This window comes from Bactrocera dorsalis, chromosome 4, assembly GCF_023373825.1.
Source record: "Bactrocera dorsalis isolate Fly_Bdor chromosome 4, ASM2337382v1, whole genome shotgun sequence".
Classification (NCBI taxonomy): domain Eukaryota; kingdom Metazoa; phylum Arthropoda; class Insecta; order Diptera; family Tephritidae; genus Bactrocera; species Bactrocera dorsalis.
In genome coordinates this window covers 51390002-51417985 of record NC_064306.1, presented here as the reverse complement: position 1 = coordinate 51417985, position 27984 = coordinate 51390002, and the positions used below count along the sequence as shown (strand labels likewise).

Genomic DNA, 27984 nt, shown 5'->3' with positions numbered 1-27984 from the left:
GCTCGCATTGCGACCAAACTAAAATGAAAATGTGAAAAGTTATTAGCTCAAAATGTAACGGTCACAACAATACGTTAAGCTAAAAGTTTGCCAAAATTTGGGTGTGCGGATTCCGGCGTATTTAATGAATTTGCATCAGGAAGAACTCAACTGAATTATCACGTGCGTTTGAGTCCTTTTAAATTGTTTGACACTGCCGATGCTGAACTAGTGAACCTATATAAAATTCTTGAAAAGGTTTTCACTTTTTTCTAGAGTAATTATTTTCTCATAAATATTGACTTTTCATTTAATTCAGTATGTTTTAAATATGGAATATTTTTTTTTAATATAATCTAAATATAATATAAAATATCTTTTTTTAAATATTTACCAAAAATACATCACCATCATCTTCTTTCTACTGTCAATAGCCGATATGCACACAACTCATTAAACAAAAGGGGAGTTTCTCACACATTGCCTCAATCAAACCAAAAATTTTACAGCTGATTTAACAAGCATATACTGTCTCACACCTGCATGTGTTCACGTGTATGTGAGTGCGTTCCACATTCCAAAATATTGCTCACCACTGCTTTACTGCCTTTCCAAAAGAGCTCTCTCGACACACTTGAAGTTTTAGTTAAATTTTTGTCGAGTAAAAAGATCTTAATCTTAATAAAATCTTTTAATCTTCTTTTAATCCTTTAAATCTTTATTCTAAAAACTTTGGTTCGCAACTACCTTCCCGCTGTTTATCAATAGTTGGGACCAGCAGTTGGTATTGATTGATTTTGATATTTCCAAAACTTGGTAAATTAACCTAGCTATTTGAAAAGTAAGCCTTGTTTCCACCTTGGTGAATTTTGGTTATGCGACTATATCCAATTGTTTGCCAAATGATCTTCATTTGTGGGAAATGTACAGTTTCTCCTTTAACTCAAAGAAATCGACAGCTGAAGCACATTGGGAACTCCATAAAGTTTACGGAAATGAAACAACGCACAGTGTTTCATTTGGTCTTCAAAAACAGTGTTTTCGATATTAACTACTTTGCGTGTGAGGGATGGCCAAAAACCTTCGAAGTCGGTGAATTGGATACGTTACTCGTTAACGATCCGTGTCAAATGCAAAAAGAGCTTGCTTCAGCTTTAGAAGTCACCCGCCAAACCACTTCAAAGCGACTACATGCGCTGGAAATGATTCAGAAGCAAGGAACTGAGTTTTATTATGACCTCACGTTGCCCAACCCCTTTAAACAAAGCTGAAAACACTTAAATGCTAAGTCCTATCGCACGAGCTATATTCTCCAGATATTGCACTGTGCGCTCTTATTTGTTGTGTTCGGTGGCATATGATCTGCCTCAGAAGCAGTTCCACTCGCAAAATCGCATTGAAAAATTGCTTAATTATTGAATAGCATCGCAAGATGAACAGTTTTGCCTCGATGACATTCGAGCACTGCCAGAAAGACTAGCGATGGACAACACTTCGATTAATTCATTTGTAGCCATTTCCATACAATAAAATAGCATTTTCATTAAAAACAACAGCCAGAACTTAGTTGTACACATAAAATATTTTTTACTTTTATATATGTATTAAATCATTTATGTCTCTCAAATATAACACTTATAGTATATGACATGAGTGTCAAGACCTTTTTTTGTCAGAAATTTAATTTCCTACAACTACTCCTTTGAAAATTTTTCGATAAACTCAGCTGTTTAGTATTTTTTTTTTTTGAATATGTGATAAAAATTTCGTTTTTCCGCGAAAAAATAGAAAGAACAAGTATTAAATGAAACATCATAGTCAATATGCATATTTTAATAATTGACCAAACCAACAGTTGAATCAAGATCTGTCAGACATCGAAAAATCAATTTGTCTTGTCAGTATTGCAGTAATAATACTCTATAAATTTACATATCGTCATTTAAAATGCAAAACAACCCATCATAGAAAAAACCCAAAAAACGCTGTCAGATATGATAACCAATACATAACCAAAACTTAAATTTTTGTCAAGTTGACTGGTTTCTATGATAGTTTTTCCTTCGCCTGTAAACTTATGAAAAGTGATGTCACGTTATTTTGCATTTTAGGTGACGATATGTATACGAGTATAACCTTATAAAATTCGCCATTATTTTAATCGTTGTGAGAATAAAATTATTTTATAAAATTGAGCACTTTTCTTATACTAATACAAAACATATTATTAATTGATTTCTCAACTTTTTTCTTTATAGGTAAGTGTGGCACATTTCAATTCGCATTTAAGCAAGTTAATCCATTGGAAATACGTATGTATAAATATTATTATGTATATATTTAGTTGTAAAAACTAATAAGGCAACTTAAACGGTTGCTTTGGTAAGCAGCCTCTAAATTCAATATAGTGTATCAAGTATGAAATATTTACTTGTTCTTCATTTTTTAAAGAGAGTGGTGTTACGCAATTTCTCTTGCATAATCGATACATTCCATGTTGCTTAAGATAAAAAAAATGTCTCATTTGTCTGATCTTATTGTCTTACAAGTTTCCATAAAATGCGTATTTAGCTGAAAAAGAGCGGAGAAAGGATTGACATTATTTTAAATATAAAACCCTCTTGAATGCGGCATAGGTAGGGTTCGAAAAGTTTTTAAATAAAAAGTCATCAAGAAACTCTGGTGTGTTCTATGTTCAGTATCTAGAACCTTCTGACTTGAAATTAATTGCCGGAGTATGTACTAATGATCGCACAACTTGTTACGTACACTAAAGTAACATTTCTCTGGTAACTCCAACCTTCGGAGCTGATTCCTATCTACCATATTTAATTCTCAATTATCTCAGCATTATCATCTTGGTTGTCTCGCTTTTTGTTTTTAAGATTGAGTTGAGGCAATATGATGAACTTAATTGAAGTTATTTAAAGGTGATCTCTATAGATCTAAGTAAATGTGATTTGGCTCGGAGATCAGGAGTCATACATAACCTCAACCTCTTTACTTTCGTATGTTATAAATAAAATATTCCAGAATTATATGACAATACAATTTCGAGCCAAATTTCGATAAAATACCTCGGAAAAGACTCTCCTCTTCCCAGCATACTGATAAAGTCCAATACTCTACTAGTTGCCAGTGAGGCGATGTGATCCCTATTTGGAAACATGAATCACGGTGCCTTTATCCTGGAGTTCTGGAGTTTCAGACTCCCTATCCCAGAACCGGCAATTTGCGCATAAAATTTAGGCCATGTTATAGTTATAAGTGTTTCTTCAAGTTGCAGTGGCCAGTGTGGGATGCGAGAAGTAGCCTGAGATTGTCCCTAGTGAAATTGATTATACATATATTTCAACTTGCTGAGGTTATAACCCCCCACTAGCAACTTGACATGGCGCATGCCTTGGATTTATTGTCAATACTTCTCTCTGCCCACTCTTCCTTCCTTGCAGAGCAACGTTTTTATGATAAGAGATGAAGGATTTAGATCCTACCATATTAGTGGATGCTGCGGAGCAGACGAGCTCATTAGCCAGTTCATTACGGGCTATATCTTTGTAACCCAGATAAGGTGCACTTGACTATGTTCCGGAAGACTATGCAGCTGTTTTCTACACTTCTGTACCAGTAGCGATTTTACCTCATAGGTTGAGATTGCTTTAAGTGCCATTTGACTGTAGCTAAGTATTGCACGTTCGTTGCGATAATTGCGTTGGAGGCTTATCTCTACGCACCGACTTAGGGCAAAGACTTTTGCTTGACAAATACTCGAAAAACTTCCCATAGGTATGGAGAGTTTGGGGCGTGGTCCTGCATCAATTCCCTCCGACATTCACGAGCCCTCGGTCTACCACTTTATTGTATTATCACTAAGGAGTAGTTAAAAAGTGGAATTATTTCATTCAGCATTGCTGCTAAGGGTAACCTTAAACTTCTTGGCGAAGACAATAATTGGTTTGCAGTCCCAGGATGTACCAGCTTGTCGATTTCACACCAATAGTGCTTTAGTCACTTTGACCATGGCCAGGTCAACAGAGGCAGATAGGAATTCAGCCTGAGACCAAAATATTTGACTGGTAGTCATTTCTACCTCTCTGCATCCAAGGCTTAGGTTCCTGAAGCCTGGTAGAGATTTACGTCTCATAAACGGGACTATGGTTGGACTATTGGAGGGATTGATGTTCAGCTCAACTTCCCTGCACCATTTTTTAGCCAGGTTTAAACCCCTTTGTATTAAGCCGCAGAAAGTGTCCTCGAATTTGAGTCTGAAATGACCAGCTCCTATGACGGAAAGTACGTATACAGAATATCAAACCGATATTTCAGTAACTGTAGAACTACCGTTTCTGTTCTGTTCAAGATGTTTAAAAAAATGTCAAAAATGTTAACAGGAAAGATATTATAATTCTAATAAAGACAAAATTGATTTTCAACACTTGAGAAATCGTTTGCGAATTAGAAGTTGGAATCGGTAGCTGGTTGCAACTACAATGATCCAACTAACAGTACTGATTCAACAGTGATATTTTTACACATTTCTCCCCATAAATTGCTGTTAAGCATACTTAATAGCTCACTTACATAACACAATCACCTGCTAAGTATACCCCGAACAATGTATATAACTACTAAATTCTTAATCACTAAATTTGGAAGCAACAAATTTGCATAGATAACGAAGTCTTAGTCTAGACTCCATACAAATTAAGCTAATAGCTTCTTAATGACCTTACCTTTTCGAATTTCACTCACTCAGCATAAGAGATACGATAGCCGGCTGTTATATATAAAACGGCAAACGCGACATTGAGCACCGAAAACATTTCGCGGTGTTCACTTCGACTCTTGCAAGTAAAAATCATGAATTGTCGCATTTTCTACGGCAAGCTGCTAGTCGTCTTAGCACTCTTGGTTGCCGAAACCGTACAGAGTGACGATGACGCCGCGGCCATACCGACGACTCCCGAACTAGTGCCCACGCCACGCATACTCAGTGGTTCAGATGCGCTGCCCGGTCAATTTCCTTACGTTGTATCGGTGCGCGTAGGCGGACAACACATCTGCGGTGGCACCATAATTTCGCAGAAGAGTGTCCTAACTGCAGCACAATGCGTTTACAGGTAAAATACACTTCAAATATAACATTTTGTGCATATTTACAATCTATAAATCTATCCAGCCTACTACCACACTTCCTAATGGTGCAGGCCGGTTCGGTGAATCGCACTGCTGGCGGCGTTGTTGTCAATGTCACACAAGTGCTTTCACATCCCAATTTCTTGGATTACAACAACGACATTGCTATACTGAAACTTGAAACAGCGTTACAATACAACAATCTCATACAACCAATTCCGGTGGCTACCAATGATGTGCCCGATGGTGTGGGCGTTAATATTGCCGGTTGGGGACGTTCGGGTGAACATAATGTGCAGCCCGAAATCTTAAAGTACAGTCGTTCGTTGCGCACGATAAGTAATGACGAATGTGCCCATGACATCGGAACGGTCAGTCCGTCTATACTGTGCTTAGCCAAAAACTCGGGCAATGGCATTTGTGGTGGTGATGCTGGTGGGCCCGCCGTTTACAAGGGTGTACTGGTCGGCATTGCGAGCTATCATCTATCGGTTTGCGGTGCCAGTACACCAGATGGTTACACCAAGATTTCCTATTATAAGGATTGGATCGCTGAAAACTCTTGCTCGGGAGTTAAAATGTGAAAAATCCGCTAATTTTATACTATCAAAAGATATGTGAATATAAAAGGGACGGCAATAAAGCAAATTAATATGTATATGTATGTATATAAATTGTAGTAGATAAAAACTTTAAGTTTAGCGTTAGTTACAACTGTAGCAATGGACTTCTACTTCCATTCCACACGACTGAGGAATGTGGTCTTTGCGTTGTGCCAGTTGAGTTTTTCATATTAAATTTAAGCGGCCGTGGCTTCGACTTCCTTGCGGATTTCAGTCAAGCGACATACTCGTAAAGTCTCTGTATGTGTAACTTTATACCTTACTAGACATGGAAAGTGCTTTTGACAACACGTCAGTCTCACGTTCAGGCCTCAGGAACCTAACCCTTGGGGTTGGAGATGTAGAGATGACTAACATGGTAAAATATCTTGGTCTCACCCTGGAACTCACTCTGCCGTGGAAGCCGTCTGTTGGCATGACCAAGGAGCATATTTTGTATGTCTACTCCCTGTTAATTCTACTTCAATCGAGTAGCGATCCTCTTCACTTTCGAGCAGGTTGCGAGTTTTCCTATTAAGCGAGGTCTATACGTGGTGGAAACTTTCATGTGAGAAAAATTAGAACCGCCAATGACCAGCTGAAGCGTCTTACACAACTCAATGAGGCTTTCGCCATTGTTGTTGTAAGATACGCAACCGTAAATGACAACAATCCGCCTTATGTTTAGGTATGAAAGTCGCCATGAGTATAGCTCTTAATGTTGTTATCAGCTGTGCTCGGACTGCTTCAGGATGTTGGTGGACCGGTGTATCTTGCTGCACAGCCGGGCCAGGACTAAGCCTTCCGGAATTAGCTGCCAACAGTGCAGTGTTGCGCTTGTATTCGGTGATTATGATGCGAATGGCAGCTTTGTCAACTTTCTCGCTGGGCAGTACTGTTTTATAGTACTACACGCTGACGGCATAGTTTCCCCGCTGTTTTTCCGCTTGATTTCAGTTACGCCAAAGATTTCAATAGAATTGTAGAACGCCATCCACATTTCGGTTTGGTCTTTTTTGGCTGCTTTCTTAAGTCTTCTTACATCGGTTTGAAGAGGCCATAGTAAATTGATGGTTGAATTTATGCGCTGCCACCTGTTTAGAAAATATAATTTATTAAGTTTATTAACTTTACTATTCAAATATAACTCAACGATAAATATGTTTAAGAAAGCTTAATGTTAAAAGTTATTTTTGGAAAGTGTTACCAGATGTTCAGAATTTTTATAGAATATATAGGGTAGTCGAAAAAGTGTTTTCGTATTTCGATTTAAACTTCAATTTTAATGAAGCAATTATGTGCCATTTTGGTCGACCACTTTTTTTTCCTTTTTTTCGCTGAACACATTATTCTATCGGTGTAAAACTTGTCTGCTTTCTTGGCGAAAAGCTGCGAGAAGTTATTTTCACAGGCTTCTCTTGAAGCCAACTTTACTCCATTAAGGAAGTTTTGCATTGATCGAAACTAATGGTAGTCCGATGGTGCACGGTCAGAGTTATATGGTGGATGCATCAACACTTCCCAGCCATGCCCTCGCAGTTTTTGCCGAGTCATCAAAGATGTGAGTGGTCTAGCGTTGTCCTAATGGAAGGCGAAGCCCTTTCTGTTGATCAGTTCTAGCCATTTTTCTTCGATTGCTTGCTTCAATCTCAATCGTTCGACCAGGTTTGGAGCAGCTCTTAGTGGATGATTCCTTACCAATCCCACCAAACACTCAGCACAACCTTTCGAGGCGTCAATTCTGGCTTTGAGACCACTTGTTCAGCTTCACCATCGTATTTGATCAATTTTTCGTCTCCTGTTACCATTCGCTTCAGAAATGGTTCGATTTCGTTTCGTTTCAGCGTAATTTTTACCCAAACATCGAGATTTTTTTTTGTGACCAGTCTTTTTTAAATGGTTTAAAACCGTTTCGTGATGTATGTTAAGTTCCTTAGCAATGTCATGGCTGCTTATGTGACGGTACTGGTCAATCCTCTCCATAATTTCATCGAGTTTTTCAACGATAGGTCGATCAGAGCGAGCGACGAACTATTGTTGTGTGCATCGTATCCGTAAATTTCGTATTGACTAATAAAAAATAAATTAAAGCTTCACAACTTAATAACTGCTCATAATTAAGTTTTATTGATTTATGTAAAAATGTCTTCATGTACATACATACATATATACTAGGCCACATTTCCTTAGAAAATAAAAGAAAAAATTTATACTCTGTGGCTATGTGTGCATTCAGGCAAAATGTTCTAAGCGTTTTAACCTTTCGGTCGGCACCTTCATCATCATTAATTTGCAGTGCAGTGGCTGCAGCGTAGGGCTCCAAGTCAAGCATTTCAGTTTACATAATAACAAGTTGCATTGCAGCCTCTTAGTGTGATGCTTAGTAAATATGTACAAATGTATGAAGATTTTTGTTATATGCATATGTACATAAGCACGAGAATACGTCAGTGAAGCACTCATACGCACCGGTGTACTGTGCTGTCTTCCCCCAACAGCTTCTCAACCGTGTATTTGTTTTTGTAACTGCCCTATGCCCTCACTGTGATTCATTTTACTCTTTTCAAGCAGCGCAGAAGAAACACACAAACATATGAGAAAAAAAAAATAACAATAACAAAATTCCGTAAAAAACTCAAACCATGCGGTGAGAACTAGATGCCGCTTTTCAGAAGCATTTTTGTGCATTTTCTCGTTACCCTAAATCTTCGAGCGAACTTTTACATTTTTTTCCTTTACTTTTTAAGTTTCTTCTCAACCACTTTCACGTTGACTTTGACTTTCGCTTTCATTATGCCTTTCACTGCTATTTATTGCGCTTTCAGCGTGCTCTTTTTCGTTTGCCTTTTACTTTTATGCTTTGGTTATTATTATTTTTGTCAGCTTTTCATGCTACTCGCCCTTCATTGAAAGCTTTTTGCGCTCTCAGCTGGTTACTATGGTGGCAGCTTCCAAACTTTTTAATATTCGTTTACCTACACTCCTTCAGCAAAGCATTGAGCTTGCACAACCAAAAAGCTGTTGTGCAGACTTGCTTCAATTCGATTCGCGCGCCATCTGTGCGTAATTATCCGCAGCATCACTTGTTGTTTGTGGCGAAAAAGCTGGAGCAAAACATCGCACTGGAGCAGCGCTCAATTTTAAGTTCCACATTGCTGCTTCCAGAACTTCGACAAATGCAACGATGTAACTGTTAGTATTTGACATTCGAGTAGGTGGTGTGTTCTCCACCGGTACTATTTTCCTTTTTCCTCTTCCTCTGCATAAAACTTTCTACTGAATATGGGAAAACAAATCTTTGCTAATTTAATTTTTAATTTTTTATTTATAAAAGTAGTAAGGTACGCTTCGCTCTACAAAGTAACTCTCTTCATACGAAATAGTTTCTCACTTCCGCACATGTTTGAAGATATATTTCAATGCCAATGACAGCTTTGTCTTAACCAAAGAAATTAATAGTTTTCAATGAATTCATCTGGGAAACGCTAATTTCTAAAATATTTCAAAGTGCGGGTACGTCAGTGAAAATAGAATGAATTTAATTTAAAGAATTCAGACGAAACCGACAACAAATGAATTGAGCTAAAAATGCTGTACATACGCATGTATATTTATTATAATGTATCCATATGTATCTGCTTGATATATATTGATAGAAAGGCCATTCGTAAATGATTTATTTCTTTTAAAGACATTGATGAATGACAAATTCTTAAATATATAGAAAATTTTTGATTGATTCTTTAGGAGCAGTGATACAAAATCTTATACATAAATTCGATAAATCCGAGTCCTATTGTACTACATAGTAGTTATACTTGATTTATAAGCTGTCTATTTTGTCGACTTTGTGCTTCATTTTTATTTTTTCGAACGCATTTAATCGATATTTTTCGATAAAAAATCAATAATAATCGATATTTATCGAAAATTATCGATAAAAGTTAATCAATAAATTTTTATTTTATCTAAACAATAGTTACTATTTTCAAACTTTTGGAAAAAATTAAGTCGATAATTTCCGATAAAAATTGTATTAAAAAATTATACAGTAATCTTGTTAATTGTTTTCAAGTTGCCCCTACGTCGATTTTGTTTTTGATCATATGTTATCTATACTTTTTGATAAAAATTAATCGATTTACTCCGTATATTATACTTTTATAAAAATTAATCGTAACATAATCCAATTAATTTTTGATTTTTTGTATAAATTTAGTCCATATATTTCCGATAAAAAATCTTTTGTTTTTGTTTTCTTTTCAATCATATTAAAACAATATTTTTTTCTAAAAATTCAGCGATGATTTTGTTTACAGCAATATAATAGTTAGACCAAAATTTAACATTTTCCTAGCTATTTTAATGATTATGTTGGATTCTTAACCACATAATTCATAGTGAGACATTAGTTCAAGCATATCAGTATCTAAAGTTCAAGCACATAACCATAGACAAATTCAGGGTCTACCACATTTCTTTCAGAGTGTTGTAAACTTCATGACAAACTATTTATACTCTATTCAGGATATAAAACTTTGAATTGAAGCCTTATTATTTAGGTTCTTGGAATATGTAGCCTTCAGTCTAAATTGAAGAGTTATTTGGAGAAGGGCTGTATGCACACATATATACGTACACCCATCTTTAGGCAGACCGGTTGGCACATTAGCACCAATAATGTGATGAGAAGAATGCTCAGTTTGCACCAATAAATATGTATATTGATAAACGGCTTAAAACTTCTTCTTCTTTACTGGTTATAAGCCGAGTTCGCAACAACGGGTTAGTCGTTTCTTCTTTTCGCTATTAGGCGCTGATTCGAGATACCAAGTATAGACAGGTTCCCTCTACCTGATCTCTCCAACGGAGTGTAGGTTTTCCTCTGCTTCCACCGGCAGATACTGAATCAAAAACCTTCAAAGCTGGAATGTTCTCTTTCATCCAGACAACATGAGGTAGCCATGTCAATGTCGTCGTATATCTCGTACAGCTCGTCGTTCGATTGCGGTATTTCCTGTTGACAATACGCAAAGGATCATAAATCTTCCGCAAAATCGCTCTCTGGAACACTTCTTAAACCAACTGAATATGCGTCTGACTCCCGCTTCAACTCTCGGTATCTGTTCCACCCAGCTGGGGTTGTGGTCGACAGCAAGATTGCGATGTAAGCTATCCGCATTCTCTACACTGCACCCTGAAAGTCCAGCTGTTTTTTAGAAAGCCAAGGTTTCGCTTGCAGCTGTTCGATAGGAGCTTGAAATGTTGTCCGAGTCATGTCGTCCATCTATCATAACTTTTCGATCCGGAGACAGACAAGTAGCTTGCTGAATTATCCTATGCTGGAATCTAGTGCTACAGATAACAATATTTTGGAGAGGTTTCGGCATAGAGATTAACTGTTGTAATAAAAATAATTTCTTTGTCCACCCTGGCAGTTATCATAAGCGAGCTCCAGCCACGCATAAAAGGCATCTTTGGTCATATCGCCCTTCTCTTCCTTCGAGGCGTGGGCGCAAATCAGTCCCGTAATAATGGGTATGAGTGTACGACACGGGCTATAATTGCTAATACTGTTCTTATAGAATAAAGAATTGGAAAGATTAGATGCCATGTAGTATGTATTCTGTAGAGTAGTATCTACAGAAGAGTTAGAAAGGATTTCTCCTGTTAATCCTTTTACAATACAATAAGAATATTATTTGCTGAATATTTCGATAATTTTGATATTCAAAATTCCCAAATTTTTAGACTAACCTTTTTTGGGATTTAATAATAGGTACTTACACTATGTATGCTTTAAGGAGTATAAAAATAAAAATGGTAGAACGAACACCGTGTTTAGATTTACAACGCACATATTCTCACTAAAATCCGATAAAATATTGTACATTGTTTCAACAATTTCCAACTTTTGATAAAATCGTCTTGAGGAAGAAAAATACTTCAGATGAACGATTTCCTAAAAACTTTGTTGACATTTCGCGCTGCGTAAACAACAAACAACTGTGGAAATAACAGTTAGCAGCAAATGTCAGAAATACCGTACGGCTACTGACAGCTGGAAATGCGCGCGCATAAGCCAAAAGCAATCACACACACACCAACAAACACATGCATACGCGGGAAGCTTTTTCCAGATGACAAACTCTAATGTATTTGGAGCAAAATGTGCGATGTTTCGCTTGCCAAAGCATACCAAAGGCAAAAACATGAAATTAGTGGCAAGCGGAACAACAACAACAACGATAGTAAAAACAAAACGCTGAGAAGAGACATTGGAACGCCGCAGTGGCGCTGACTGTGGGAAAATTGCTTGCGCCTGCAAGACGAAATCTCAATTCACATACACACTCACACACACATACACATGCATACGATAAGTGGACGACTCACTCGCTGTGCAAAGGTGTTTACATACACGCCGCCGCCACCGAGCAGCACGAGATAGGCGCTCCGCGGGTGGGCGGCAGACGACAACCAGCCGACCAAACCAGCCACCCAAAAAGCCGACGAGCAGCGAACGCACAGCCACTCAAAGCGACAAAAATCGCTGCGTCGAAACGGCATACACAGCGGACGGATGCTGCCGAATTGAGTTGAATGTGAAAAGTATTGAGGCGGAGCGGATCGTTGGAAATGAAGCAGATTTTTTTGTTGAATAGACAAAACGCGCAGTAAAGCAAATAAAGGCGCTCATTGGCGAAATAAAATAAGAAAAAAATACACATATTCAAATTAATATTAGAAATATTTGAGAAAACTGCAATTCGTTGGAGAAAATGCGCTGGAAATATGCACAGCACACTCACACGTGTCTTCCGCGCCTTCGCTGCAGAGAACAGCAAGCGTTTTCGGTGCATTAGTACGCGTTAACTGTCGATTTTCGGGCGTGCATGTGCGTGCGTGTGTGTGTGTGTGCGTTTGAAAAATCTGTGACAATTTTTGCGAAAATAAATTCAATGTCGGAAGTCGCGTAAAAGACAAAGTGTCCAAGTGCAGAATTCTATGGTGCTGAAAATTTGAGAACTTTTTTTTTTTGAAAATACCTGAAAGCCTACGTCTGAGTGATAGCCGAACACCGTGTATGAAAATAAATAAAACCATTCAACTGTGCTGATTTATAAACGCAAAAATACAAAAGAAATACCAAATTACAGCAAAAGTGTGCACACTCTCGCCACGGTGTTGTGCTGTGTGAGTTTCAGGCTACTTAACCTTGACATATCAAACGACAAGACGCATCTCGTGGCTACAAACAGCAGCCAACCATACAACCAACCAAGCAGCCACCCATTACCTACCATCAACCACCAGCAACCAGCCACCAGCAGCAGCTTCAGCAACGACAAACCACTAGCAGCTGTAGCTTGCAGTCGCGCAAAGAAAAATACAAAAAAAAAATACAAGAACAAAGTGACAAATAACAATGCTGGAAAACAATAAATAGACCAAATCGGAAGGCGAAAAAGTTGCAAGTGAAAGCAAGCGAAAATGGGTCTCAAGTGTTGACCAAAAATATCAAAACAAATCTTATTTTAAATAATTTAAATGCTTGTCGTTTCGTAGTAGTGTAATTTTGTGTAGTGTATTTGTTTTTAAAGTGTATTTAAACGACGGAGTTTGTAAAACAAAAGGAAAACCAGTAGAACGAAGCTGAAAACAAAAGCGTACAAAGCAACGTTAATCAAAAAACAACAAAGCATCAACGCATATTGTAATTTAATAATTTTTTAAATAAATATTTTTATTTTTCTTAATATTAAATAATAATTGATAATTTAAAATGGAAATATCAATAAAACAATATTTTACATTTAGAAAGGCTAAAAAAATAAAATAATAATATAATAAATTGAAATAAAAGTTTTACATACTTTCTTTTTTTAGAATTGCTAAACAAGACATAATAATTTACTAATAACCTTTGAGGAAAATTTTTTATATTTAAATTTAAAATACTGATAAAACAAAAATTGATTATAATAAATTTGAAATATAAAGATGACATCGAAATCAAAAAAAATATATTCGGTACCTAAGGTCTGGCATAGTTTTGGTTGGATTAGGACAATTTTTAGTCATAAGGTGGAATACTTTATTATATGTGCAAAGCTGTATCCTGTTATAGTAGTTGTTTCTTCATTTGCATATTGGAAAGGAAAGAGTGAGATTAAATTTAAAATATTTTTATATGGCAAGCGGGCAGTGCGATTTCGCCCATTTACGCTCTGTGACATAAGAATGTGAGAAGAATTTAACGAATCAAATGTGGTTGAAATCGTTCGGGCAGGTATCGAGATATTCGTTTTTATCTAAAAGTGGACGGTGACATGCCCATTGTGCAATTTTGACCCCAGCTCTCTTAAAGCTCTCTCATATTATACCGGGGGGTAAAATTTAATATATCTGACACATTGAGTTTGTGATTGATCGTGCTTCAAGTAGTTTTTAACAGTACCGTTACATACGAAGTGAGCAGGGTTATCATCCGATTTCATAGATTTTCACACTGCCGATGTTCTTATAACATTTGCCACGCGAATTTAGTTGCTATAGCCTTAATGATTTTGGAGACATGTACATTAAACTTATTAGTGGGCGGAGTCACTCCTACTTTTTACAAATTTTATGATACTTTATAGGCGACTTTTTCAAAAATAAGAAATATTAGACCATGGTAGACAATATTTGAAAACAAAAAAAGTCATAATAGGATGAAACCCATCGGAAATGAATGTGAAGATAACAGCCTTGATAGGAAAAATTGTTTAACGGCCGAAACCATACAAAGTACGGTTTTGTCTCTTGAAAGCTTATTAAACATTCATTGCTGTAACTGTTTTCCATCTAGCGGCAATGCTGTAGGTATTAAAAAGGTCTTTAACTTAACTGTTTACAGATTTTTTCATATAACCTCAAAATGCATATGAAAAATTCAAATATCCAAGCTTTTAGGTTTTTATTTTTAATTAAAAAAAATTTCTTTTGGTCACAAAACTAATCTTTTCATTTTTTTTTTCATTCTGTAGGCTTTACGTTTGTGGAAGATAGTCTCTAGTATCTGATCCGAAGCTTGCTCAGAAAACCAAAAAACAGACCCCAATAAACAAAACTGCTTTTTTACTGCTGCTGCTGCGAAATAATACGATAATAAATAAACAGTTTTAAATAGGTTTTTGCTGCATAACCTCTTGCCTTTCGGAGAAAATAATTTCTTATATTTATATTTCCAGAATTTTATTATTTTTCTGGAAGCAATTTAATTAGCTCTTTTGGGTTCTAGAAATGGTGCTTGATTATCAATAATAAAAACTAATTAATTTTTTCGTTGATTGGTTTCCGTAACGAATGTAAAGATTTCTCCCAGACTCTGGAGTTTATCTCAGTTAAGTACCAAACGGGAAGCGATAATTCAAACCACAGCATCGCATCGATCATAGGTTTCCGGCCACATTCTGTGTTAAAGATAAAAAATTCTTCTCCCAAAAAATTGGTTTAGATTTACTATAGAGATTAGCTTAAGGTTTTTTCGGCCTTTTTTAAAAAATCTGTTCATTCTTGTTATAAGCCTCTTCTGGGGAATGTCTTCAGTGCCTTAACGAATTTTGATTTATTTTTTTTTTCATCTCATTTTTAGAACGCCATTCACTGGATTAAGATACAGTTTTGACTTCGTATTCATTAACCCACATTTCGTTCCCAGTAATAAGGCGTTTGATGATTCTAAGATGCCCACCTAAGTTGTCAAACATCTCTTTTGCAATCTTTAGTTGACGTCGTTTGGCAAAAGATTAATGTCTCTTGATAGGACTCTAGCATTGAAATGCTTCATGCCTAATAACGCTAATGGTTTAGTCAAAATTGGTTGAACCGATCCATAAGAGATGTTCAGCTCCTCTTTCAAGTACTCTTTCTTTAACTTTTTGCTATAATTGTGGTTGATAGATGTTGTTGCATAAAGCAAGTTCTCAATAACTTCACAACCTTCTGTGATTGCTTTGTGCCACTTATGTTCGTAATAAAGTAGACCCTACTATACATTTCTACCATTTTCAATAGCTCCGTAGCCGCAATTTCATTGGAAACACCAAATTTCAAGTAAATTCGTTGTTAATTTGTTTTTAATGGTAAAAGTTGCCAAACAATTGGTTCGCGTCATAAATAAACAACTGTACTAAAACTAAAGAACTATTGTACCAATACGAGTGTTCGAAAAATATATCGACTCGGTTTGCGAGCGCAGATTACATAGACCAGTCCGGGTTAAATTTGATCAGTTGGTGTGCAGAGAAAAATAGAATTTTAGAAAAGTTTAAATCAATAGGCAAAATCTCTGGATAGTTTAACTTCTAAATATGAAATTTTTGTTCTTAATTGACGAGTTTGAGTCTAGAATTGAGAAATATTTTGGCTAAAATTATGAATAAAACGATAAGAAGTGCTTGTGTATTTGATCAAATAATTCGATACCAAATGTAGTTGGCACTGTTTTTGTTCTAAAACCTTTCCCAGCATGGTAAAACCCTTCTGAAACACAAACACACATACATATGTACATAAAATAAATATTCATGGAAATAGCGAAAATTTGGCCAAAAGCGCTGAAACACGCTGTTTATACCAAACATACTCCAAATAGTACATGCACATAAGTAAATATGAATTTATATATGTATAATTAATACATATGTATATGCTATATATAGTACATATGCATGTACATATGTACTTGTCAATTTGATGCCAAGTACACCTGCACTAGGGGTCACCACTTATACGAATGTAAGTCCATATAAATCTGCCTTTCAAAGGCCATTGCTTACCGTTAAACAAATACAAACGAATGGAGTACAGCACACAAACACGCACACACATATGAGCAAACATACATGCATGTTATATAACAAAGCGTGGAGCAGCGATTCGTAGCGACAAAAATAGGCATTCGTACTTAGAAGTGGAAGTACTCGTAGTAACGGCAATAAATAGCAAAGCGTGCGCCACAAGCAATGGCAGCAGCACAACAACAACACCAATAACAACAGCGACAGTAACACCAATAGCAGTAACATTCGTCCTTAGCCAAAAGCAACGAACACATGTACATATGTAATGGGAAATGTTGAAAATGTTGCAGAGTCACAAGCAGCAGGAGAAACCGAAGCGCGACACAAGAAGTAACGGTAAAATATGTGCAAAAATATTGTAGCATTCTTCTTGAGGGCATTCCAAAGGCGATTTACACGCTCGCTCGCTCGAATACTCAAGCCACTACAGAAAGCAGCTGCAATGGCACACACACACATGCACAAACACATGGACATGCATAGATAATGCGTATACATAGTAAATATAAACCGTTATATAAGTATATAAATAATTCTTTTTCGCTGCTTTTCCCGCTCGAACACACTTAAATGCGAATGTGTGAAAAAGCTCAAAAAAAATTAAAAAAAAAATAAACATAGCAACAATAACAAAAACACCAGCAGCAGTTAGTGACACTTGCAGCGCACAAGGTGACTTTGCTGCATGAAAAGTGTGAAAAAGTCTCTTAAATATAAATATATGCTTGTCTCCTTGCTTGACTGCACAAGCAGCTGCAATTTTTCTTTCCAAGCAAACCAACCAAACAACCAAGTGAGTGTGCATGTGTATATGTGTTTGTGTAAAAAGAAGAAGGTGTTCGCGCGTGTCAAATGTTGAAGTGTCACTAAGTGCAGCGCCAAATCATGCAACCGAATTCGCCAGCAGAAAAGTGACAACAAAGCAACAAACCTTTGATTGCTGCTATTTGTTTGTTGTTGTGTCAAATATTTGTTGGAAAAGTTTAATTTGCAATTTATTTGCATTACCTGTGTATAACAAAATAATTTTTCAAGCGGCTACATAAACAAATTTTAACGATTTTTGTTTTGTTACAAGTTCGAGTGACGAATGAGGTCGTGCTGCATTGAATAAAAAAGCTTTTTTTCTTTTCTTCTTCACCAAAGGCAACATAAGGCATGGTTCATGGAGAAAAAAATGTAACTTATTCAGTCAATTACGTTCCTACGCTTCTTTGTATTACGCTCCTTTGTATTAAAAGTAGCAATATCTGAGGTATTTGTTTCAAAGTCAATTGGTTCTAATCGATATTAGAAATTTCAAACCACTTTCAACCTTTTCAAATTACTTTTACTAGGATGATAACCATATTAACTGATTTATACAAACAAATCATAACTATTTAAAAAGGCGAATGTTATTCGATAGCAGTGTAGAGTTTATGACCAATTTCACTCATATTGACTACCGGATAATAGCGGGCAACACGTCTAATTTGAAATATAGTACACATTTCTCGCCTTCAAAATAATCCCCACCAGATGTAATACACACATGCCAACGATTCTTACAGTCCTCGAAACACTTTTTATAAGCACTTTTTGGGATGTCCTCCAGTTCCTTCTTCGAATTTTGTTTTATCTATTCGATCGACTGAAAACGGATTCCACGGAACGGCAATTTATGTTTGGGGAACTAAAAAAATCACGTGGATACAAGTCTGATAAATATGCTTGTTTATGATGGTATTCATTACCTTTTTAGCTTTAAATTTGGCCACAACCGTGCCTCGATGCAACGGTGCACTATCATTGTGAAAATGCATTAATTGTTCTTCCACAATATCGGCCGTTTCCGACATATATTTCACGTAAACGCCGCAATACGGCCAAATAGAACTTCTTATTGACCGCCTGTCCATCCGAAACAAATTCAGGATTCACCAAAACACGAATATCGAAAAAAAACAATAGGGGTATTCAGACCAGCCTTGTTAATTCGTTAGTCGTTATTCGATAGTTTTTTACACGTATTTAGTTTTTGTAAAATTAACAGACTATCGTTCTACCGAGTAACGAACTATCCGTCTGGCAAGCTTGATAATTGCTTTGTTACTCTCTAATATCACGTCAGCTGTTCTCCTGCTCCTCTGTACATCAATTTAAAGTACTTACCAGTAATAAATTTTATCTGCTCCACATAATTTTCCATTAAATGACTGACAATTTTTGATTTTGCACTTTGTTGAGGAATTTTTACTCTTTAATAAAATTTAATCAGCTGTTTCGGAATAAAATTTACCATACTACAGAGGTAGAATAAAAAGTATGTTCACAGTTAAGCCTTTTAACGAAGTATCAACTAACGAATTAACAAATTAACAGGCTTCGGTCTGAATACCCCTATTGAGCATAACTATGATTTTTGAGCGGCTTTGGTGTGGTTTTTTGTTTTCGGCTCGTTTTTTTTTTCCTCCATTCCGATTATTGTTGTCTTGTTTGCATGTTATAAGTTTGACAGGTCTCATCGACAGTGATAATGCGCTTCATGAATGAGGGATAGGAATGGGCACGATTAAGCATGTCCAAAGAGACAGGGACGTGTCCTGATAGCTATTTTTATCTTTCTGATCCCCTTTCAACAAATGCAAAATTTGAATATGAAGGGGGATTCCTGCCTTATTACGTATGCCTCAAAATTTGGTACGTGATATTCCAATAACACCTCCATTTGGCTTGTTTCCATTCAGAGATTTCCTTTTTACAAACAATATATTCCACTTCTTGTATGTTTAAACATTTTTTTAAAACTTGATACCCGAAACTATGTTTTTAAAACATATTTTTAAAATTTTTATAAAATTGGTCCAATTTCGCTTGAGTAAAAAAATATATTTAACAAATTTTAGTGCAATCTCCAATAAACTTTATCATAACCCTATTTTAAAATATGAATAAAAACGTAAAATGATATTAGAACCATAAGGTCTACTAAAAATAGATACATATGTATCTATTGCTTTAGATTAAAGATTTTATTTACAAAATTAAGTGAATTTACTTCAGAAATCTACCTTTTTGTTCAATAAATTCTTGCCATTTTTAACAGAAAACTCATTGGCTATAGATCAGAACAGATAGTAAGCACTAGTTGCCATATCCAGACTATTAAAATAAGATGAATGCATAAGAACCAGCGAAACAAGCTTCCGGAGCATCTGGCTAGTACCTATCGATGTGGGTGGCCTGCGTTGGGCTGAGAAAACACAACTCTCCTATAGATTAGAACAAAATTAAGAGATGACGCCATAGCAAAATCAAAGTGTTTGCAGCCGCTCATCGCAATTCGGTCATACTCGAGTTTTTTGCATTTTTTTTTTTAAATTGGTCATGTTAATCTGTGTTTTTTATAATTTTGCAACAAAAATAAGGCCTAATGAACTTTAAAAAAACCTGAAAAATATACGTAATTTAAAATTAAAGATTTTTTTCCATTTTAAGCCGAAATAACGTTTGAGACAGAAAAAGACAAGTTTGTATTAAATATGGTGAACGAATTTTCCTTCTTGTACAAGATTAAAATTTACGGTACCGATAAAAACTACTAAAAGCGAGGTAAATGCGATAAATCAATAACTAAATACGCCAGAGATATTTAGATTCATCCTTTAGACACCTTTAAGATAGTATGGAGGTCTTTAAAGGAGCCGTGGTCAAAATTGAACCATAAGCATTGCACCACTTTCTTTTAGGTGAAATCACATTTCTGAAGACCCGGCAGACAGATGTCAACCAAATGTTGCATTTTATATTCCACATTTGAAACTCTCTTTTTTCAGTATACAAATCAAGAATGAATTAATATATCAGGATAAAAAGTTGCACAAATAAGGCATTCGAGGTGTGCGACCTTATGACTAAAAACTGTCTAAATCGAAACAAAACTGTTTAGGCCCCTAGGTATCGAATATGTTAACACCAATACCTACAGCTGACTTCTGACCGAAAATATCGGTCAATGTCTGGTATATACAATTGAAATTCAAAGAGAATCCTTTCCTCGCAATGGTATCTCTGTGTATTTGCAAGAGTATATAATCTTCGGTTTCACCCGAATTTAGTTTTTCCTTACTTGATATTATTTTATTATAATCAAATTTATAGATATTTGATATTTAAAAATTTAACTAATATTCGGAAAATTATTATTTGTGCTCAAAATCAACACATTTTTAATCACAAATCATTTATTATATTGTTCGACAGTTAGTTGGCATTGAAGACGATTCACAATAATAAGACTTGTGGGAAATTTTCGAACTCTAGTTATAGATCATCAAGTAGTAGTAGTAGTTTGTAGGCACTCTCTTCTAATGATTGCAATTCGCTAGCTTTGCAGAGGCATTCATATTTACATTTTCCAAGAGCGCAGCGCTCATATAAGCGAGCGACGAATTGTCCAATCGAAAGTTTGAGTTTTCAATGCTTTAGTTATCAAAAATAAGCACTACTATGTATGTATTAGACAGCACTAAACAAATTACAAAGTAATTCATAATATTTTCCGAGTCCATAAAACCAGCGGAATTATAATTATTTAGCTTTTAGTCGCGAATTTCGAAATAAAATTCCAAAGTTGAAACCATTTACACTGCAATTCATTACAAATCCACATAGTAATGCCGCAGGTAACCCAATAAATTATTGACTTAATGAACAAAATATTCATTAACGTTTATGCAAATTTAGAAATACCTTTTGCAGTCAGCTGTGCTGAGTTGCATGCGCCGCCTAATTGACTTATAGTGTGTCGGCACTGCTCTACAAATACAAAGTTCAATTTTAGTGTGGCGCTAGCACAAGCTTATACAAATATACATACAATATTTTCATATGTACAAATATAAATGATTATTAGCATTTTCGTTTGAATGTATGTATGTATGTTCGTTCTTACACACGAACCACATAAATACTTGCAGATTCAGTTTTAGTTGTTGCCATACAATAAATTTCGAAAGAGATACTACTTTATTTATACTCGTACATCTTCCTTATTTATTTATTTATATATATGTAGATATATGGACTTATATATACATGTAAAGCTTTCCGCACTACTTGTATATATTTACGTACGTACGTGTGTATATCCTTAGCATTCAAATGGCAAATTTGCAAAGATTTATTGACTATTCGCTGGCATTAGCAGCAACCGAATGAAATCTTAATTTACTTTTAGTATAAATATTCACAATTGCCTACAAACAGTTAAATATATTATTACTTGTTTATCTGGTAGTATTTCTTGTTGGTTTTGATTTGGTAAACTTTCTTAACACTAAGTACTAAAATCAATTTCAAATTCACTTTTAATTGAACGATTGGCAAACAAAGTAATTTGTACTAAATAGTTAATCTACGGTAATTTCAATAATTAAAAGGCTAAGTACATAGTAATGTGAAGTGAACAACAATCATAAATATTTTCTATAGTTTCTTAATACAAATACATTGTGTAATAAGTACCCGAAAATTGTAACTAAAGCGCAAAATATTTATTATTCATCAATGATTTTATTGTCGTCTTCAAAGTAGTCCCCACAAAATGTAATATGCGCCATGTAATACACATTATGCCAACAACTTTTCCAGTCCTCGAAACACTGTTCATAAGAACTTTTTTGGGAAGGCCTTCGATCAACTAAAACCGGGTTCCACGGAGCGGAAAATTAAGTTTGGGGAACACGAAATAATCACACGTAGTCAAATCTTGTGAATACGGTGGTTCATCCATGATATTCATTGCGTTTTTGGCTTTCAGTTGGTTACAATCGTGACTCAATGCATTGGTGCACAATTCCTGCTGTTTTTAGCAAAACAAAAAAAACCTTGAACATACCGGTTATTCTATCCATATATACATGTGTCCGCATACTCTCTTGTACGACTTCAACTTGATAACTTTGTGGTTGCTTTTTCTTGTAAATTTTTTGAAAAGAAAGCAGAAGCGAGCAAAGAAATTGCAAATCAAAGACAGTTCATTTATGCATCCATTAGAGCGGACTGATTTTGTTTTCATAAAGTCGCATATGGATGTTCTACGGATCAGAATGAATTATATGCGATTTTTCCACCGGATCCAATATACATGTATATTAGTTTTAGTATTTACTGTGCTGGTCCTTACAATGAGTTTTGCTAATACCAGCACAGAAAGGCCTCACGACAGAACCACACTGTTTAATAAAAAAACACCGAGAAAGAAAGGACTAAGTTCGGAGGTAAAAAACTATTTTTGCTAATATCAAATATTATTAACATGCTACATAACATTAATACGAGTATAGTTAACATAGTTAAAAATGTTCTAAATGTTTTTTTTTGGTCAAATGAAGCTTAAGATCTCATCTTTCCAATACTATGTGATATGACATTATGTGATAAGGACAACTGGAGATATGCGACTGCAACAACATCTGTTGACAAAATACGAAAAGTCTTTTTCGATTACCCAGTATCAGTTATATGGAGGCGAAGCCAGGTTTTCTCCCAATTTTATCCATTTTTAGGCACAAATATACTGTTATCAGTGAAAACACGTTCTGTAATTTTCATTGAGATAACTAGCATACTAGCTGATATATGGCGGTATAAGTCATCTGGAAGTTCGAAAATCTTTATTTTAGCTAAAATATAGGGTGGGCCAAATGTTTATTAACATGCTACATAACATTAATAAAGTTAACAAAGTAAAAAATGTTCTAAATGTTTTTTTTTGGTCAAATGAAGCTTAAGATCTCATCTTTCCAATACTATGTGATATGACATTATGTGATAAGGAACAACTGGAGATATGCGACTGCAACAACATCTGTTGACAAAATACGAAAAGTCTTTTTTCGATTACCCAGTATCAGTTATATGGAGGCGAAGCCAGGTTTTCTCCCAATTTTATCCATTTTAGGCACAAATATACTGTTATCAGTGAAACACGTTCTGTAATTTTCATTGAGATAACTAGCATACTAGCTGATATATGGCGGTATAAGTCATCTGGAAGTTCGAAAATCTTTATTTTAGCTAAAATATAGGGTGGGCCAAATGTTATTAACATGCTACATAACATTAATAAAGTTAACAAAGTAAAAAATGTTCTAAATGTTTTTTTGGCGAAATAAATCTTAAGATCTCACCTTTCCAACACTACGTGATATGGCATTATGTGATTAGTAGAACTGGAGATATGTGACTGCAACGACATCTGTTGACAAAATACGAAAAGACTTTTTCGACTACCCAGTATTAGTTATATGGAGGCTAGGCCAAGTTTTCGCCATTATCCATTTTAGGCACAAAAATACACTGTTATCAGTGAAACACGTTCTGTAATTTTCATTGAGATAACTAGCATACTAGCCGATATATGGCGGTATAAGTCACCTGGAAGTTCGAAAATCTTTATTGTAGCTAAAATATAGGGTGGGCCATATAAAATTTTAAATTTCGAAGACAGGGCGTAAAAGATTGAGTGTAGCGTTTGCTGTATGGCACGTAGCGTCGTCTTGCTGGAACCAAATGTTGTCCAAGTGTTCCTCTTCAATTTGCTTGAAGAAAAATTCGGTTAACATTGCGCGATATTGCTCACCATTGATGGTTACGGCGGTTCCTTCTTCATTTTCAAAGAAAAATGGGCCGATGATTCCACCAGACCAAAATCCGCACCATACAGTGATTCGTGCTGGGTGCATTGGCTTCTCGACGACGTGCGGGTTTTCTGTTCCCCAAATGCGACAATTCTGCTTGTTAACGTAACCATCAAGGTGGAAATGAGCCTCGTACGAAAAGATGTCTTTTCGGTAAAATTGACCATCGGTCAAACGATCTTCTGCCCAATCTGCGAACTGTATAATAGTGAATAGTGACCCATTTCGTATATTTTAGACTTTTTACTGAATATCTGTCACTTTCCGAATGGTATTTGACGTTTCAAATGTCGAAATATAGATAATTCAAATTTAAAACGTTAGATGGCCCACCTGTTACAAAGGTCAAATGTCATATATGTTAAATGTATATATGTTAACTTCCTAAACCTCGAAAAACTTGTTGCAAATTTAAATTTAGGACATATTAAACTTAAAGTCTTGATAAACGAGGAATGTTCATGCCCTTACTTAACTTAAAGTCTTGAGTTTATTATCGCATAATCTTTCTAGTAACAGAATTTTTTTTTATTTTTTTAATTTTTCAAACATAACTCTGCTATGCGCACTATAAAAAAAATATATTATTCATAGTGTTATATAATGATAACCCCTTTCCTCAGTCAATTCACGGTGGTAATAACTCACCATTGTTCTAATGTTAGCTTCGCTTTATATCTCTTTCTGTACCCACCATTCATTCATTATTATTTCTTTGCATTTCCCTTCATTCTTTATGATTATTGCCTTTGTACGCTTTTATTTTCATTTCTATGTGTTTATTTGTCGCTTGTTTCGCTTTTATTGTCATTATTTCATTTTCTCTTTTTATCGCCATTTTCCTCTTTATCCACACTTCTATTTTATACTTCATTCTCTTTCACACACACATTTATCACTTAATTTTATTACGCATATTTTACATGCTTTATAGCTGCTTTCTACCATTTGCATCCTGACCTTCATCACAACCTTTCTCATCTGCCGAACTGCCACACTTCGCACTTTTATGCGTTTCTTTTTCGGCTTTTAATTCTTTATTTATAACCCAAAACGACTTCATCATGGACATTCGTTTGATAACTTGTTTCAATTGTGTTATACTCCGCTATTGTTGTTGTTTTTATTTGGTCATAAACCTTCGCTAACATGCACCATTTGCACTCGTAACAAAGTAATATACAACAACAGCAATGTTTGGTGAACACTGCCACGTTTAGAAGTTCCTTTCTACTTTACTTTTTTTCGTTTTTCTCTTTCTCTCTCACTATTGCTTTGGGTCAATTTGGCAGCAGCGACAAAGCGAGAGCGCCATGCAGCAGGTCGCATGCCAGCCATGTGAGGCCAAACAGATAGTCAAGTGAAAATAACTGAAAATAACTGGAATTGTCTAACTGCCTCCTAAGTGCTTCTGGGTTGAGTGTGTGCTCGCTTTGTTATTCGCCTCTGTGCTTCACACGGCTATTCGTGGTGGAGAGCAATGAAAGTGCGCTCGTTTGGCCTGCAGGATGTACACACATGCATATGTATTTGTATGTATGTATATATATATGTGTATGTATGCATGTAAGCGTGTTTCTCTGGCTAGTGTTGCGACATGTGTTTGTGCATGTGTGCGTGTTTGGTAAACGATGTAGAACATATTTCCGATATTAATAAATTCTCTTGCCCGAATGCGAGTATTATTAGCTGCTTACAAAGCATTAATCTTATTTGAATGCGTACGAATGAGTAGTTGTGTCTACTGAATGAAATATTGCGGTATGGAATATGTGCATGTATATGCCTATAATCATTAGAGAGATGGTATTATTTTGATTATTAAGGCATACGTAAAAAGCTTTTTTCAAAGTGACCTTTAATTTCTCTGTAGATATATTTTATAGCAAAAATCTACTTTGCCTATTTCTGTTGTTGTTGAAATGTTTAGGTTTAAAAGGTAATCAATTTCAAGATTCTCTACTTTTTAAAGAAAACTTCACATTTAATGGGGTTTTATTTATTTATGTTTATTATTATTCATAAAATTATTATTCGATAAATCCATTGTTTGTGGAGATGTGTGGGAGCCGTCTTGTTGATACCAAATGTCGCCGAGATCCCGAGCTTCAATTTCAGGTATCAAATAGTTGATAATCATGGCGCGATAAAAAAAATGAATAATAATAAAAATGAATAAAATAAATAAAAAATAAAAAAATATGGACCGATGATTCTATCGACCCACAAACCACACAAAAACATTGTGTTTACTGGATGAAATGGCAGCTCTTTAGTCCCTTCAGTTTGCTCTTCGTCTCAAATGCGGCAATTTTGCTTGCTCGAAAACATCGGATCTTCTTGAAACCTTTCAATAGCCCATAATGCGACGCGATGCCGCTTGCGAAGCTTGCAGTTGATATAAACACTGGAGTTTGCTCGATCTGTTTGTATAGACTATTATAGTGATCCGATATCAGCGATTGCGACAAATGAATAGTTTCTGGGAAAGATAGGACGTTGTCAAAATTTCACAGCGATATCTCAAGAAGTGAAGGACTATTTCGGACCTGGCTAAATAAACGCAAATCGTCCCGCTGATCATTATGTTTTCTTCTTGGTGCTACAAATTTCGTGGTGAACTTAATACCCTAAAGAATTTGATTTTAGCAAGAAATCGGATTTCCTCTAATATTAGAAAAGCTTGTTATTGATTCATATTGTGATGATATTCATCCATAATATTAATAGTCCAAAAACTTACAATATTTATAAAACTAAATAATTATCTATTAAGGAGTCAGTAGGATAATCTTTTTTCAATTTTTTTTTCTTTCATGTTTGCATTTTCTTATACCCTTAGAATTAATGTAGAAACCCAATTTACCGATGGAAGGTTTCGAAAAAAGCCCAAAACTAATAATATCGCATTCACGTAATTTTTAAGAGTAAATTTGGGTTTGTGTTTCAGATGAAATCGTGTCCGCCAGTGAAAAAAAAGCATCTCACTAACACAGCCATTCCTTTGAGAGATGTCATCAAAAAATTCCGAAAAAAATTGGTTTATACACTCCACGATATATCTCATAATATGTAAAAAAAGTTCTATTGAAGAATAAAAATTTCTATGAAAAAAAATATCAAAAAACAGGCCAGATTACCCTACTGACTCCTTAACTTCAATGCTACTTGTCGACATATTTTTATCAAAAGCGAACACATATAGACCAGAATTTCTGCTGCCGTGCAGACGGGGCACTTAGCCTTCTCAAACCTGTTAGTTAATTTCGAAGTCTTACTCCCTTAATTAATAAATAATGTTGTATTATTTCTCCATGGCCCTAGGCACCGCTTCTTCTTCTTCTTCTTAATTGGCGTAGACACCGCTTACGCGATTATAGCCGATGGCTATATCCCAGATATCGTGGAAATATACTATCTAATTTCATATACTCAGTTATTAGAGATTTTTTTTTTGGTAATTTTTCCCAAATTTCAATCATTTGAGAGTCTCCCGAGGAGTATTTTAGAAGTTCTATATGAAAGAAAGTGTGAGAGAAGTTCTATAATTTAATATCTTAAGCGTAGGAGTATTGTGCCTAATTTCAAATTTTACTTTTAAAGCGCTAACATATTAGGCGAATACAACAAAAAAATAACAGAAAGTAGAAACAAATAAAATATCGTAAAGTATGGGCTTTTATATGTATGTATAAAAAAACAAAAGTAAAAACAAACAATCCATAGTGAGTT

The 27984-nt window shown here is 35.3% G+C and overlaps 2 protein-coding genes and 1 long non-coding RNA gene across 17 annotated transcripts in view; all 3 read left to right on the top strand.

Moving 5' to 3' along the window:
- LOC105227479 (potassium voltage-gated channel protein Shaker) overlaps positions 1 to 27984 on the top strand; it is a 541010-nt gene that overhangs the window by 398182 nt on the left and 114844 nt on the right. The window lies entirely within an intron of this gene.
- On the top strand, positions 4787 to 5773 carry LOC109579624 (serine protease SP24D). Its single transcript, XM_019990736.2, has 2 exons — positions 4787 to 5099; positions 5159 to 5773. Exons 1-2 carry the CDS (start codon positions 4840 to 4842, stop codon positions 5697 to 5699), a joined length of 801 nt encoding a protein of 266 aa, XP_019846295.2. The 5' UTR covers positions 4787 to 4839; the 3' UTR covers positions 5700 to 5773.
- Positions 11424 to 27984, top strand: part of LOC125778242 (uncharacterized) — a 28750-nt gene continuing 12189 nt past the window's right edge. The window contains exon 1 of the long non-coding RNA XR_007422588.1: positions 11424 to 13434. This is a non-coding gene — a long non-coding RNA (uncharacterized LOC125778242). The remainder of the gene's footprint in view (positions 13435 to 27984) is intronic.

Bases quoted from the DNA above. Each gene is read 5' to 3' on its own strand.
- LOC109579624 (XM_019990736.2), top strand. From the start codon at position 4,840: ATGAATTGTCGCATTTTCTACGGCAAGCTGCTAGTCGTCTTAGCACTC. The intron at 5,100-5,158 runs GTAAAATACACT...AAATCTATCCAG, and splicing joins GCAGCACAATGCGTTTACAG to CCTACTACCACACTTCCTAA.